Source organism: Neophocaena asiaeorientalis, unplaced genomic scaffold (assembly GCF_003031525.2).
Source record: "Neophocaena asiaeorientalis asiaeorientalis breed wild unplaced genomic scaffold, Neophocaena_asiaeorientalis_V1.1 scaffold242, whole genome shotgun sequence".
NCBI lineage: Eukaryota > Metazoa > Chordata > Mammalia > Artiodactyla > Phocoenidae > Neophocaena > Neophocaena asiaeorientalis.
Window position 1 is genome coordinate 3,361,098 of NW_020172451.1, and position 16,080 is coordinate 3,377,177.

At 55.0% G+C, this 16,080-nt stretch overlaps 1 protein-coding gene across 1 annotated transcript in view; it reads left to right on the forward strand.

Annotated features, from left to right (window-relative positions):
* Window positions 1–16,080, forward strand: part of CELSR1 (cadherin EGF LAG seven-pass G-type receptor 1) — a 138,211-nt gene that overhangs the window by 86,310 nt on the left and 35,821 nt on the right. Inside the window, exons 6-8 of the mRNA XM_024737368.1 lie at window positions 12,737–12,894; window positions 13,964–14,127; window positions 14,585–14,710. Coding sequence (XP_024593136.1) covers window positions 12,737–12,894; window positions 13,964–14,127; window positions 14,585–14,710 — 448 coding nt within the window. The remainder of the gene's footprint in view (window positions 1–12,736; window positions 12,895–13,963; window positions 14,128–14,584; window positions 14,711–16,080) is intronic.

A 16,080-nucleotide genomic window follows, 5' to 3' on the forward strand; every position in this document is an offset into this window, starting at 1 on the left:
CCTCCCGGAAGGCCCCTGTGGGTGAATGGCTAAGCAGACTGTGTACATCCACACCATGGAACTCGGAATACTATTCAGTAATAAGAAGGAACGAGCTACTGATACACGTAAGAGAAAAATATGGAGAGCAGGGAAAGCCAATCTCACGAGCTTGTGTACTGTATGATTCCATCTGTATAACATTCTTTTTTTTCCTAATAAATTTTATTTATTTATTTATTTATTTATTTATTTATTTATTTATGGCTGCGTTGAGTCTTCATTGCTGCGCACGGGCTTTCTCTAGTTTGTGGCGAGCGGGGGCTACTCTTCGTTGCGGTGCGCGGGCTTCTCATTGCGGTGGCTTCTGTTGCTGCAGAGCAGGGGCTCTAGGCGCGCGGGCTTCAGTAGTTGTGGCACACAGGCTCAGTAGTTGTGGACCGCGGGCTCTAGAGCACAGGTTCAGTAGTTGTGGTGCATGGGCTTCACTGCTCTGCGGCATGTGGGATCTTCCCGGCCCAAGGCTCGAACCCATGTCCCCTGCATTGGCAGGCGGATTCTTAACCATTGTGCCACCAGGGAAGTCCCTGTGTAACATTCTTGAATGACAGAATGACAGAATTGGAGAACAGATGAGTGGTTGCCTGGGGTGGGGGTGGGAGGGAAGTGGGTGTGGCTGTGAAAGGGCAAGAGGTGGGGTCCTGTTGGTGATGGAATGTTCTACATCCTGACGGTATCAGCGTCCACATCTGGGCTGTGATGTTATACTCTCACTTGCAGGATGTTTACCATTGGTGGAAACTGGGTAAAGGGCACATCGGATCTCTGTTATTTTTTAGAATTGCACGTGCATCTAAACTTAACTCAAGAACTTAATTAAAAGAACTTTGAAAGGTACACAGATGTGTGCTGCCATATGCAAGTTTTTTTCTGAAGGGCATCGTCCTCCCCGCAAAACAAATCCATCGACAGCACACATCAGATAGCTGTGCTGGGTCATAAACCATCGCAAGCGCGGTGGCTTAAAACATCAGATATTTGTTATTCCTGTGATTCCGTGCCAGGAGGCATTGTTGCAGCTCTTTTTGCAAACAGTCTGCTGCACGTGGATACCTTTGGGATTAAGGTTGATGAGAAAGGAGGCGGCTTTCGTGTTCATTCTGTACCTTTCTGCGATACTTTACGTGTTTCATGTTTTCTTTTATTAAAGAATACAGCAAGAGTCATCTGGGTGATGGGGTCATAAACCGTTTTTGTTTTCTTCATTTAAATTCTTTGCTTAGAAAATCATTTGGTTTAAAGAATGTAGGGCGGTACATCTGTCAAACGGTAACGCAGGTGTCCTAAGGCGAGCTCAGGGAGGACAGAAACCTCCCGTGGAGCAGAAGGGCAGAAGCTCGCTTGATCTTGATCTTCAGTATGAATACAGACCGAGAAAGCGGGGCCTCACGATCCCTTTAAGCAGAAGGTGTCAGAAAAGTTACCACAGGGATAACGGGCTTGTGGCGGCCAAGCGTCCATAGCGACGTCGCTTTTTGATCCTTCCACGTCGGCTCTTCCTATCATTGTGAAGCAGAATTCACCAAGCGCTGGATAAATAAATAAATAAAAATAAAGAATGTACAAGATAAGGAGGCTAAACTGTTCTAAAGCGTAGGTGAGCGTTTGCCAAGTCCGTCAAGCCTTTGTGATGGAGGAGGTACCCAGGCAGGCTAATTACTGTCCCCGCATCTGCAGCAGGGTCTGCTCAGCCTTGCTCCTCCCCCGACGGGGGGCGCCAGCATGGACGTGTTGCAGAGGAGTCTGTGGGATGCCCCGCACGTGCTCATTTCCTACTGGGCAGGTTCTCCCATTCAAGTTCAAGTCCCCAGTCGGGGGTGTGAATCGTTTTGTTTCTCCCTGGCTGCGTTTCCTGCTTCCTTGGCCAGTTTCTCGGGATGGGAAATGGCTTCTGTTGTGTCTGGGCCCATGGGTCGTCCAACATCAATGCTCCCATAACCGTAGTGGGAGCCCAGCCCACGGTCCCCAAGGGGGTGGGGTGCCCGCCTGCTGGCGGCCCAGGGAGCTGGGACGGTCGCCTGCTTCCTTTCCAAACACGGCCCCATCAGATGGCAGAGTCACCTGCTATGGAAACAGAATTACTCCCCGGGACGCACACAGCCCCACCCTGGGCCCCTGCTCCACGCCTGTTACGGAAAGTCTCCTGCAGCCTGGGCACCACCGACTTCACGGCGGCTCCCTGTCTGGTGGCCGTGCTCCCCCACCTGCCATCCGTGTCACACCCAGGGTGCCCAGCTCACCCCCTCTCACTGGCCTCCAACACTCTGCAATGAGGTGCTGCCCCCCGCGCCTCCCGCCTTCCCCGGGACCAGCACGTTGCCGCGAGGTCCTCACGTCCGCCCTGGGAGGGGGACACGGAGGGACAGGGACAGGGCTGGATGGAGCTGCGGGCGGGCAGCTGTCCCCCGCTGGTGCCCTCCTGCTGTGACCGTCCCTCTCGCCTACCTTCCCAGCCTTTCCAGCCTCGTCCGTGCTTCCTCCCCACCAACTCGACAAACCCCCTCCATTTCCATCTTCATCACAGATGGATTCTCAGCAGGGCAGCCTCGAGGCCTGCAGATGGGGCTGGGGCTGGGGAGGCTGGTCAGAAAGGGGATGGAGGTGAGTGGGAGGTCCTGTGGGTCTGTAGGGAGAAGCTGAGGGTCTGGGGGTCTTTGCCGCTGTCCAGAGTCTGGGGACAGAGAAGAGCCTCTAGGGTCCCAGCAGGAGCAGGCGGGGTGTGCACGCACACATAGGAGTGAGTACTGGTGTGTGTGCACGTTTCTTTTTTCTTCTTTTTTTATATTTATTTATTTGGTTGTGCCGGGTCTTAGTTGTGGCAGGTGGGCTCCTTAGTTGTGGCACACTGGCTCCTTAGTTGCGGCACATGGGCTCCTTAGTTGTGGCATGTGAACTCTTAGTTGCGACACATGGGCTCCTTAGTTGTGGCGTGTGAACTCTTAGTTGCCACATACATATGGGATCTAGTTCCCTGCCTGGGGCTCGAACCCGGGCCCCCTGCATTGAGAGGGTGGAGTCTTAACCACTTCACCACCAGGGAAGTCCCTGTGCACGTTCCCTGAAAGCCTTTCTCCCTTTGTCCGAGGAGGTTTTCTGAAAAGATGGCCTGTGGCCCGTGAACCCTCGTAGCCCAGAATGACTTTGTCATTGCTGAAGTCCCTGTCCTTCCTCTCCCAGGACTGTGTGGGCTGAGCCCAGAGGGTCCATCTCTGCGACCCCAGGAGCCACTCGCAGGCGCCAGTCCCCGAGGCAAGCGGAGTACCCCAGGGGCAGCTGCTCGGGTGCCCCTTCCCCATCTCTGGTCCAGCTGGGAGTAGCCGACGGTCAGATTCATAGGCCCTACGAGTGCAGGGACGTGAGCTTCTCATGGGATGCCTAAGGGTCTCCCACTTTGTGCCAAGGAACTTCTTGTCCACAGAGCCCCCAAAAGAAGGAACGTGTTACCCCAGCTTTCCAAGAAGGTGCTGTTAAAACTAAAAGAACCCCATCTTGAGCCCTTCATCTGGCATTGGAGAAGACTCCCTCCACGCAAATCTGCATAAACTCCTGGGTTCCAGAAAACCTGGGGAGCCTGCCTGGCCAGGTGGCCACAGACAGGGGACCTGACAACGACGGCCAGCCCAGCAGGGACAGCAGCTGAGGGGCTCCTGGCTCCCTTTCACCGACTCCAGAGCTTTGTCTGGTGAGGGGCCGGGCCCAGTGAGGGGCTTGCACCTTGCCTCATGGATCTTTTCCAGAGCAAAATTCATCCCCCCGGAGATCACTGGGGCCGTTAGGAGATGCTTATTTATATGCTGTGCGGAGCACAGAGACAACGCTCGGTGGATCTCCGCCTCCCAGCCCTCGGTTCTTCCATGTCTGAGCCTATCATGCGACCATCAGAAAAGCACCTCCTTTGACCTGTGGCCAGTTGTCAGGAATTGGGTAACCTCCTTGCCTGAGGAACAGCAGGCTCTGCTGTGATTTGTTTTAAGGTGACCAGTTGGTTCTGACCCTTGTTAAAAATATTTTCTTTTTAACGCTCCCCAAATAAAAAGAGTCCGTCCCCACAGGCCAGTATTTTCTTGGATAACTGAACACATGGAGGACTTAGAGCCGCAGGTGGCTCTGTGTTTGAGCCCTGGAGAAGGAGCTGAGGCTGCCACGAAGATGCAGTGTCGCACTGGCTGCTAATTGCTCCTTTGTTCTTTAGAGATGTAAAAAGGAACTGTGTATTTTTAATATAGGAAAATAAGACAGCAAAAATACAGGGAGAATAGCCATTTGCGTGTATTTTGGCTTTCTTCCTGTCTTTCTTAGCAGTAACACGGCAGCAGCAAACTTCATGGAATGTTCCCCTCACACACGTCTGTATGCATTTAACCCCACAAGGGAGGTGCCGTTTTTGCTCCACATTACAGCTGAATCTGGCGGGGGGCGGGGGGAGTCATGTGACTTTCCTAAGTGGGGTCGGGATGTGACCTCTTGGCCTTTGGGAGGTGATGCTCCTTGGAGGCTCTGGACACTGCTGTCCCCCGTCCCCTGCCAGCCTTAGGCCCTCACCCGCATTGGTGTGACAGCCAGCCCAGCAGCAGGGACTCTGCAAAGGGGCTCAGGTCCACTCTTCCAAATGACCCTGGAGGTGGGAGCTGTGAACTGAGCCGCTCTCTAGGAGAGGCTGCCCGGCTCAGCAGTGCGTCCCCTGCCCCAGGGCACTGGCGGGGGGGAGTGAGGAGCACCTGCCCCCTCAGCCAGGGATGTCTGCCCTACCCGGGGGCCCGTAAGTGGCCCACCTGGTGGCCCGGTCAGGCTTACATGCAGTGGTTTGCTGCCCACACCCTAAGCAGTTGCTGTGTCCCTCCTAGGATGTAGGTGTCCCATGTCTTAAAGGAAAAAGGTCAAGAAGGCCTGGGCTTAAGTCTTAATGTTAAACTCAAGAAATAAATCTGTTTACAGCTTAATCTGGGGGAACTCTGGGCTTCTGTCAATTTCATTGACTGAAGATGGCGGAATGACTTCTTTTTTAAAAAAACTTTACTGAAGTATAGTTGATTTACAATGTTGTGTTTAATTTCTGCCATACAGCAAAGTGATTCAGTTATACATATATATTCTTTTTCATATTTTTTCCGTTATCTTTTATCCCAGGACATTGAATATCGTTTTCCCTGTGCTAAACAGGAGGACCTTGCTGTCCATCCGTTCTATATATAATAGTTTGCACCTGCTAACCCCAAACTCCCAGTTCATCCCTCCCCCAACCCCCTCCCCCTTGGCAACCACAAGTCTATTCTTATGTCTGTGAGTCTGTTTCTGTTTCATAGATAGGTTCATCTGTGTCATATTTTAGATCCCACATATAATTGATATCATATGGTGTTTTTTTTTGTCTGACTCACTTCTCTTAGTATGGTAATCTCTAGTTGCATCCACGTTGCTGCAAATGGCATTATTTCATTCTTTTTTCATGACTGAGTAGTATTCCATCGTATATACGTATCACATCTTCTTTATCCATTTTTCTGTTGATGGACACTTAGGTTGCTTCCATTTCTTGGCTATTGTGAATAGTGCTGCTATGAACATAGGGGCGCGTGTATCTTTTTGAACGATAATTTTGTCCGGATATATGCCCAGGAGTGGGATTGCTGGATCATATGGACCCTCTCCAGCATTTGCTATTTGTAGACTCTTTAATGATGGCCATTCTGACCAGTGTGAGGTGGTACCTCACTGCAGTTTTGATTTGCATTTCTCTGATAATCAGCGATGTTGAGCATCTTTTCATGTGCCTCTTGGCCATCTGTATGTCTTCTTAGGAGAAATGCCTATTTAGGTCTTCTGCCCATTTTTCGATTGGGTGGTTTGTTTTTTTGCTATTGAGTTGTATGAGCTGTCTGTGTACTTTGGAAATTAAGCCCTTGTCAGTCTCATCGTTTGCAAGTATTTTTTCCCATGGAATGACTTTTTTTTCCCCATTTATTTAATTAATTAATTTATTTTTGGCTGTGTTGGGTCTTTGTTGCTGTGCGTGGGCTTTCTCTAGTTGCGGCGAGTGGGGGCTACTGTTCGTTGCAGTGCACGGGCTTCTCACTGCGGTGCCTTCTCTTGCTGCGGAGCACAGGCTCTAGGTGCGTGGGCTTCAATAGTTGTGGCACGCGGGCTCAGTAGTTGTGGCTCACGGGCTCTAGAGCGCAGGCTCAGTAGTTGTGGTGCACAGGCTTAGTTGCTCCGTGGCATGTGGGATCTTCCGGGACCAGGGCTCGAACCCATGTCCCCTGCATTGGCAGGCAGATTCTTAACCACTGAGCCACCAGGGAAGCCGTGGAATGACTTCTTGATGCTGCTGAAGAGGCCCCAACCCCCCACGGAAAATGCAGGCAAGGGGATGAACCACTTCCCAGCCCTGGGCGGCTTGCCGCAGCTCCACACCGAGGGGCAGTCCGGTTCCCGTTGGACAAGCCATTTTGTCCATATGGAGACTTCAAGTCCTGTGCCGAGTTCCAAAGCTGTCTGGCAGTTCCACTGCCCTGGAGGAGCCGGACTGGTCAGTGTAGCCTTTGCAGCGTGGCAGATCGGGGTGCAGGTAAACCCGATGTGGGTGGGTGGCGCCCATTCCTCGTGCCGTGACGTGCTGTCCCGGGGCCTGGGATTCCGTGCGAGTAGGCAGGCGAGATCCTCGCTGCAGACACTTCATTCGGGGGGAGCAGGGCAAGTTGAGATGTAGGTGCCCCCGGAACAATCAGAAGGGGCGAGGGGTTGGCAGTTGGTTGGAGTGTCAGGAAAAATCTGCCACGTCCCTTAATCTGTCTTTCCTACACTCCTTCTCTGCTCCTTGCCTGGGTGGCGTTGGGGGTGAATCCCTTCCCATAAGAAATGTGGACTTGGGCTTCCCTGGTGGCACAGTGGTTGAGAGTCCACCTGCCGATGCAGGGGATGTGGGTTCGTGCCCCGGTCCGGGAAGATCCCACGTGCCGCGGAGCGGCTGGACCCGTGAGCCATGGCCACTGGGCCTGCGCGTCTGGATCCTGTGCTCCCCAACGGGAGAGGCCACAGCAGTGAGAGGCCCGCGTACCGCAAAAAAAAAAAAAAAATAGAGATGTGGACTTAAATCTGTTGCATCGTGGCGTCCAAAGCACCTGGTGGAGGCCTGATCAGTGGGCGGGGGTTCTGGAAGCAGGGGTCTGAGAGAGGCCGCGGCCTGCCTGGGGAGCCGGAGGGGATTCACCCCTGAGTGTTACAGGCGGCGAAGCTGAGGGTCAGAGTGTCCACTAGAACATCCTGTGACCTGCCCACAAGTGGGAGCGCCATGGGCCCCCGGGGACGCAGTACCTTGATCTGCTGTTTGAGTTCCAGCAAAGTCCTTGTGGAAGGGGCTCCTTGGGAGTTTGGTTTGGACCCTGGAAGCCTGTGTGTCTGGATGTCTTTTCCTCTTATCTCTTAGCTTCAGAGAGACACCACGCCTGCTTCGGAGGAGGGTCTCATCACCTCTGTGCCAGGACCAGCGGGGTGTCTCACCCACATTTCTTGGTGCGGCTGTCAGCCCGTGGGCTGCATTCAGCTAGCCCACCCGGCGGGTCCGAACCTCATGGTACACGTTCAAGGCTGCCTTTGGACTCTGTGACATTCCTGAAGCCCAGCCATCTGTGAATTCTTTGATACGAATGTTGGTTAATCATTTCTGATAGAGTGTGAATCCATTTTGTTCCCAAGACTTGCCCCTCCTGGTGTCTGGTTTCGAGGCCCCCCTACGCCTCCTTCCAGCATTTGAAACTGAACCCCAATCCGCCTCCCCGTTGAGGAGTTGTCTGCAGAAGGTTAAAAGGCTGTAGAAATGTGAGCGCTTTGTAAGGACCAAGCGCTTTTGTGCTCACAAACAATCCCCACGGGCTGCCCTGGAGCCTCTAAATGGAAACGCCGGGAGAGGGGCTGCACAGGGAGTAGAAATAAGCTGGAGGGAAATAAAAAGGGCCGGCCCGCAAGTGATGACTTTGGGTGGATTCGCCGAGAGCCAGGAACCCAGATCTGCACAGATTTGCAAAGAAAGCTTGTTGTTTTGGTTCCCCCGAAGCACACACAGGGTCCTTCAGGGTTTTTCTCAGGTGGCGGCAGGGATGGGCATGGCGGGTGTGTCCTCGGTGGCCCCGATTCCGCCTGCCCCGTGGCAGGTTCTGTTCAGGGCAGCCTGTGCACGTGGAGCGGTGTCGACGGCACCACCTGCGGGCCCTGCCGTCTGGCCTGTGCCTCCATTTCTTGGATCTTGTGCCGGCTTTGCTCGGCCCCTGGGTGTCCACGCTGGGCTGCTGCAGGGCGGGGCTGGGGGTGAGTGGGGGCAGGGGTCCCCCGGCCGGGATGGGGAGGTACAGGGACTCGGGCCTTCGCTCGTCCTGTACCCAGTGCTCCTCTAACTCGAGAATTGAGACGATCCTCGTATAACTGCCATGTGGCCCCTTTATTCCTGGGCTGTCTTCTTTTGTGCAAACTTAAAAATTCATCTTAGAAATATGAAGGGGCAGTCCATTTCGTCTTGCTTTTTATTCTTCCTTCCTCCCCACCCATGCCCACAGAGCCTCATGGGCCTCCTCGTCACCAGCCCCAGATCTCCCCCTCAGCGCGCTCACATCCCTTCCCTCTTGCAGACACGCGGGATGGGCGTGCGGACCTGAGCCGCGCACCGTGCACATCTCCCGATTCTCCTGATTCCTTTCCCGCCCGGCCTTCGTCCCACCTGCCGGCCATGCAGCTATGCTTTGTCTTCCCTCATCAAAAACAGATGAGCTGGGCTTCCCTGGTGGTGCAGTGGTTGAGAGTCTGCCTGCTGATGCAGGGGACATGGGTTCATGCCCCGGTCCGGGAGGATCCCACGTGCCGCGGAGCGGCTGGGCCCGTGAGCCATGGCCGCTGAGCCTGCGCGTCCGGAGCCTGTGCTCCGCAACGGGAGAGGCCACAGCAGTGAGAGGCCCGCGTACCACAAAAAAAACACAAACAAACAGAAAAAAAAACCAGATGAGCTGAACCCAGATCAAACACACCTGCTGGGGTCTTCGTCCCGCCCCCACCGAGTCAGGCTGGCCGTGTCCTCACACGCACACCTCCCGACCCTGACGGAGAACGTTCACTGCTCTTTTTGCCTGTTCGTACTTGTGAGCCTTGACAGGAAGGCAGTGGGACGTAGTTTATCCCCATTTTACAGATAAAACTGGGGAAGGAGTTTCTCAAATGTCCAGGTAGAAAGTGGCCGGGGGAATTGTGAATGGTGGATGCCCATCCAATTTTTTTATTATTATTATTGAGGTGAAATTCACATAAAATGGACCACATAAAATGAATAATTTAGTGCAACCAACCACCTCTGTCTGTTGATCTGAGACACTTTCATCGCCCTAATGGAACCTCTGTGCCCATGAGCGGTCCCTCCCAATTCCCCCACCACCCGGGCCCCTGGGAATCCCTCGTCTACTTTCTGTCTGTGTATTTGCCTATTCTGGGCACGTTATATGAATTGGATGTTACAACATGTGACCTTTTGTGACAGGCTTCTTTCACTTGGCGTGATGTTTTGGAGGTTCATCCACATTGTAGAAATAACCAGTATTTCATTCCTTTTTATGGCTGAATACTGGTCTGTTCCGCTGAGTGGATTTACCACATTCTGTTTACCCCTTCATTTGTTGATGGACTTTTGGGTGGTTTTACCTTTTAGCTACGGGTTTTTGAGCCCCTGTGTTCAGTTCTCGGGGTCTGTTTCTGGGAGTGGGGTCCTGGGTCATGTGGTGGGCCTGGTTATCTCTCTGAGGACCCCCATCCGTGTATCCTGGGTCACCTGCAGCATTGTTTCCTGTTACCTACGGCCTTTGCCCGTGCTCCCTTCTTGTTCTCTTGGTGATCCTGACCACACGCGGACAGTTGGCATGTGGTTAAGCTCGTTCTGGGGCAGCGTGAGCAGGGGTGGGGCGGCAGGGTGCTCTGCGGAGCCAGAAACCAGCCCTCGGGCGTCGTTCCTTCTCCCCAGTACCTCCCTGTGCGTCTCTCCTGCCGGTACTTCTGGTTCTCACTCTAAGAATGCTTGGTTCTGTGGTCCAAAGGGCTGTCTCTTTTGACCCAATGGCTGGTGGATCTGAGAGCACGAATCAAGAAGCAGGCGTTGGGTGATGTTTGTTTTCCCGAGTCACACTTGCTGCTTTAATGCAGTAACGCCAGATTCTGAAATCTGTCTTACCAGTGGGCTGTCTCAAGTCAGTAAGTGCTGCTCTAAATACAAATGCTGATTTTTTTTTTTTGTCTTTCACCTCCAATTTTCCTCGCTGCTTCTGCTTGAATCCCGTGGCTCTGAATGGCTCTGAGCTGTTGACTGTGAGGAACCGTTTACAACAACTGCAGTTATGTAAACAGCAGCTTCGTTTCAGTAAAGCCTCCCAAGTATAAATGCCGTTTATGTCCTTCCTCTGGAAGGCTCACACCCATCCCCAAAAATGTAAATGATAAGTTGTAAAGATAATACGGGGCTCGCGCAGCTCAGGGACGGTTCTTTCGCCCGGATCGCACCTAATACTTAGGCATCCCATAACGAGCACTTGGACGTGTTCTCTAATGTGGGCTGCTATTACAGAGGGAGAAAACAGATTATTTCTTATACGTACCTAACTGTTGCTTAACCAGAGGTGAAATCTTTAAGGATATAGCTTGGCCGACCTTGTGATCTCGTCAACTGATGTAAAAGAAAATGGAAAGGATTATCCATGAGCTGGAATGTCAGGAGGCAGGGTAAAAGCCTCCCTCGGATTTACCTGAGAAGGGTTTGAGGGAGACTCCTGTGTCTGATGTTGATGTCACCCTCCAAGTCCCTGTAACACAGAGAGGATGGGTATTCTAACATTAAATCCTTATCCTGTACACAGAGAGACTGAGGTATAGTGATAGCCTTGTCCAGGTCAGATGGTTGGCCAAGGGGGAGCAGAAGGCCCAGCTGGGGTTGCCAGGTACGGTGGTGCGGGCTGTGCACTGCACAACTCCAGGGCATGCCGCCAGGGTGAGTGGGGCCTCCTGAAGTCACACAACTTGGCTTCCTGGCTGAGCTCTCGTTACCAAAAGCTCCACGTCCTGCCTTTCAGCCCGGGGTCCTCAATCACATGGATACTTCCTTGTTCCTATTGAAAAACTGATGGTTTGGAATGAATTGTGCAGTTGTTATTTCCCTGTTTAAAGACCTTGAGGATGGTTTAATTAAATTCCCTATGTTTTTACACCTCCCCGTTTCTAATATTATTATAAAGAAGCATCAAATTGCATCAAGCTATAAACTCGACCTGACCCCAGAGCCGTCACGTGGAGGCACTAGGCCCTTGTTTGTATGGGTGATGGGACGGCCCTGCTGGGACCGGGAGAAAGTGTTCTTTCCGTGGGGAGGAAGGGGGCCACTGCGTGTTGGGTGCGGATGGTGAGGCTTGGTGGCCCTTCACGTGCACCATCTGGGTTCACCAACAGGCCACCTCACAGAATGCAGGTCTTGTTATCCAGGTCGTACAGATGGGGAAGGAAGTTCAGGGGCCTGGCTGAGCGTCTGGAACGTTGAGTCTACCCCGCATTACGTGGCTGCACCTCCACTGCTAGAAGGGGTCTGAGGGCCGTCGGGGCGGATGTGCTCGGTGTTCTCCAAGGGCAGCCAGGAGACTAGAGAGGGATGCCCGCGACAGGCGGGTTGCCTGGGGAGAGGGGGTCGATCCCTGGATGCAAACCACAGCCTCCTTAAGAGGGGAGCCTGCTTCTTCCAGAAGTGGGCATGCTGCACCCTGTGTCACTGATCCCAGAGGGATTCTCGTAACCAGCCCTGGGCAGGGAGACTGAGGGCCTGAGAAGGCAGGGACATACTTGGTCTGGGGGCAGAAAGGGTGGTCGACCTCGGGTCAGCAAAAGGGACTGGAGGGTCATCCCAGGGTGAGGAAGGGCGTGAGCCCAGGAGTGAGTGACTGTGAGTACCGGGGGTCGCCAGCTTCCTGGCCCAGTTGGGGGGCACCACGCTCGGTGGGGGAAGGCGGGGGGCCGTCTGCAGGCCGGGCAGTCTGCACCCCAGGAGCACGGAGCAGGCGGGAACCTGGTGAGGAGGTGCGTGGACATGGTCCGGCCAGTGCTTGGACTCACAGGCAGGATCAGGTATTCAGAAGGAGGGGTCCTGGGGCTTTGGTGTCGGCTGCTGTAACGATACACAAACTGGGAGGCTTGAAACAGCAGAAATGTATTCTCTCCCAGTTCTGAAATGAAGGTATCTGCAGGGCTGTGCTCCCCGAGGGCTCTAGGGAAGGATCCTTCTCGTCTCGTGCAGATTCTGGGGGCGCTGGCATCCTTGGCTGTGGCAGCATCACTCCAGTCTCTGCCTCAGTTGTCCCACGATGTCTCCCTGTGTCTGTCTCTGTGTCTTTCTTATAAGGACACCTGTCATGTTGGATTAGGGTCCATCCTACTGCGATATGGCTTCATCCTAAACAATTACATCTGCAAGACGCCTATTTCCAAATAGGGTCACATTCTGAGGTTCTGGGAAGGACATAAATTTGGGGGGCTCACTGTTAATCCAGTACAGCTGGTTTGGGGACTCATTCAACGCGAGGCCAGGGGGCCTCTCACCCTCCACAGGTCGGGGGGCGTGTGCAGGGGCTGGGGAATCAGTCGGGGACGCTGGTGGGAGAACATGCTGACGGCTCCGTGCTTTCTCTTCCCACAGCCCAACATCGGCCGCCTGGGCCTGCCCCACGGGCCGTCTGGAGAGAAGGTGGCCGTGGTGACCGTGGACGACTGTGACACGGCCGTGGCCGTGCGCTTTGGCAACTTCGTTGGGAACTACAGCTGTGCCGCTCAGGGCACTCAGAGTGGCTCTAAAAAGTGAGTGTCCCAGGAGATGGGCCCTGGTGTCCACACCCCATGGCCACTACTCCAAAAGGGGTCGCCCAGGTCAGGACCCCGACACAGGGCACTCTGGACCCAGTGCTCTGGCAGCCCCAGTCTGGGCTGGGGTCACATTCCCTCTCCTTCCCTCCAACACATTAGAACCTTCTAGAATAAGTCCCCTTAGAATCATCTGTCAAAGTAGTGGCCAGGCCATCCCCAGGGTTGTGACGGCTGGCTTGCTGACCCCAGAAGCCATCCCCAGCCCTGTCTCCACAGGATCCCTGACTGTTCCAGTGAGGGCTGGTCCCTGTGATTCAGTGTTCAGTCAGTAATCGCCTCCATTAGATCAGAGTGGCCATGTCACCATGTGGATCTGGAGGTCCCCAGGGCCCATCCTAACTCAGGTCAGAGAAATGCTGACGTGGAAGTTTATAATGCCCGCTTCAAATCTCAGAGCAAAGGTTCATGCCGGACTCATCCCTAATTGTGTTTTGGTGGGATGTTTAATAAGCTTAGAAGAACCTGGTCTGCAGTTCAGAGAACCTGGTCTATCCTGAGCATCTGGTGTGAAATACACCTTTGTCATCGGATTCCCCGCAGCCGTGATGCAGGTGGGATGCGTCCGTCTTACTGATGGGACAGCTGTGCCCTGGAGCGGTTCAGCTCCTTGCCCAAGGCCATGCCAATGCTCCTGCAGAACCAGGGTTCTAGTTTGCTGTGACCGCCCCTCAAGGCCATTAGAGGCCAGAGGAAGGTGGCGTCCTGTTTTGGTGTGGACTGGCCCGACCAGCAGTCAGGACTCGGGCGGTCACCCAAAACCTCCAGTTGGTCAGGATCTGACACAAGAGACAGAGAGGCTGCGAGCCGGTGGTGGCACCGGAAGTAGGATCTGACACGTGCGTCTGGGCCTGCGGGCTGCCTGCTTCCCTGGCCCCTGCACCCGTTGGATTATTCACAATCGGGATGACGAGCGTGCCCTGCGGCAGAGGCCCCTGGGACGTTACGGCAGCGTCGGGGCTGCGCTTGCCGCCCGGCCATCCAGAGGTTGGTGTCGCCTCCACAGGTCCCTGGATCTGACAGGCCCCCTGCTCCTGGGGGGCGTCCCCAACCTGCCCGAAGACTTCCCGGTGCAGAACCGGCAGTTTGTGGGCTGCATGCGGAACCTGTCCATCGACGGCAGGAACGTGGACATGGCCAGCTTCATCGCCAACAATGGCACCAGGGCGGGTACGGCAGGATGGTCGGGGAATCGTGGGGCTGCGGCGGCCACGCGGGAGGGGCCCCCTCCACATCCTGGGGGACTGAGCCATATGCTCCCAGCTGCTCTCGGGTCTGGGGTCCTGCAGCGTTGGAGCGGTGGTGAAGCTGTGGGCGGGCCTGCCGCTGACCCGGACACGCAACCCCAGGGTCTTGAGCCGGTCACCAGACGATCGCACGAGCCAGAGGGTGGGATGGCCTAGGGGCCCATGGTCTCCGGACATGGGCACTGCATTCCATGCCATGTCAGGTCTTAGGTTCTGACAGCCCCAGAGAGTCCCAGGCCTGCCCGCCTTGCCTCCGGCTGTGTCCACAGGGGGTGTTTCCCCAGCATGTGGGTCAGTGCTAGGAAACAGGGGCAGTCCCCCTGCCTCACGCTCTGCTCCTGTTTCCCACTCTGAGACCACGCCATGCCCTCTGTTTCCAGGCTGCGCTGCTCAGAGGAACTTCTGCGATGGGACCTGGTGTCAGAACGGGGGCACCTGTGTCAGCGGCTGGAACACGTATCTGTGTGAGTGCCCGCTCCGCTTCGGCGGGAAGAACTGCGAGCAAGGTGAGGGCCCGGGGCAGTGGGTGCTGGGTGCCCGGGGCCGCCAGCCTCTGGTGGCACGTGTGTCCCCAGGCCTGGGTCCTGGTGGGGAGCGGGCTGCTGGGGGCACCATGGTGGGTGATGTTAGAGCAGAGGCTGGGGGTCCTGGACGGGTCTGCAGGGCACAGCCCCTCGTCTGAGCAGGGCCAGTGTGAGGTTGGGAGTCCATGAGGGTCAGAGAAGCGAGGTGGGGCCTGGCGGGGCCTCCCGGTGGCTGTGTGCCTCCTCACGGGCACCCTGAGGCCCGAAGGGCCAGTTCCCCGGGGCGAGCGCCCCCATGCCCCTTCTAGGCATCCCAGGGGCTCCTCCAGCTGCCTGCTTCCCCGCTGGACTGCGTTGTGAGCGTCAAGGCCTGGGCCTCTCCCCTGACCCCACCCCTGTAGCTGTAGATACTGGCAGGTTTTAAATTCATTCATTCATTTTGAAGCAGTATAGTGTTAAATAACTGTCATCATTTAGAAATCACTGATGCACTTTAAGGTAAACCAAAAGGGGGAGATTGAGGCCAGATGAGCTTGGGTGAGCTCCCCGGATCCACCTTGGAGATGCCCGGAGCTCATTAGCGAGTCAACGGCCAGGAGAAGTCCTGCCTGGAGCCGCTCACTGGCCTGCAACCCACGGCCTCTCCTTGGAAGTCAGACGCTCCTCCCCTCGGCCCGTGTGCCCCACAGGATGGACTGGGGGGTCCGAGTGTGACTTTTTCGGGGGGTGGGGGTCACAGCTTTTCCGAGATTCTCTAAGGAGTCATTGAAGCAGAAATAGGTGGAACCTGTGACAGAGCGTTCTGGAGGAGAGCAAAGTTCGTTCCATCAGTGCAGGTGAAAGGGGTGGAGCCAGCGGGCAGCTTACCTGTGCTGGGCGGTCCACCTGCCCAGGGCTGTTAGTGATGGAGCTGAGACACGTGACGTGGAATAGTATTACATCCCCAGTCCTTGCTCGGGACACAGTTACCGGCCAGGGCCCGCTTTTTCGTTTTTGTTTTTTTTAATATGTATTTATTTATTTGGCTGTGTCAGGTCTTGTTTAGAGCACACAAGATCTTCGTTGCCGTGTGCTGGGTCTTTCAGTTGCGGCATGCGGAATCTTTAGTTGCAGCATGTGGGATCCCGACCAGGGATCGAACCTGGGCCCCCTGCATTGGGAGTGCAGAGTCTTAGCCACTGGACCACCAGGGAAGTCCCAGGGCCCGACTCTTTGTGACACAAAGCACTGGGCACCTTTCAAGACCCCGAAGGTCTATTTTCCGGGCAGCAGGTGGGCTGGGCTTGTGCCGGCCCTGTGGACAGGTTAGGCCCAGCCCCGGCTGATGACCGTGTGCGGGAAGCTCAGGTCAC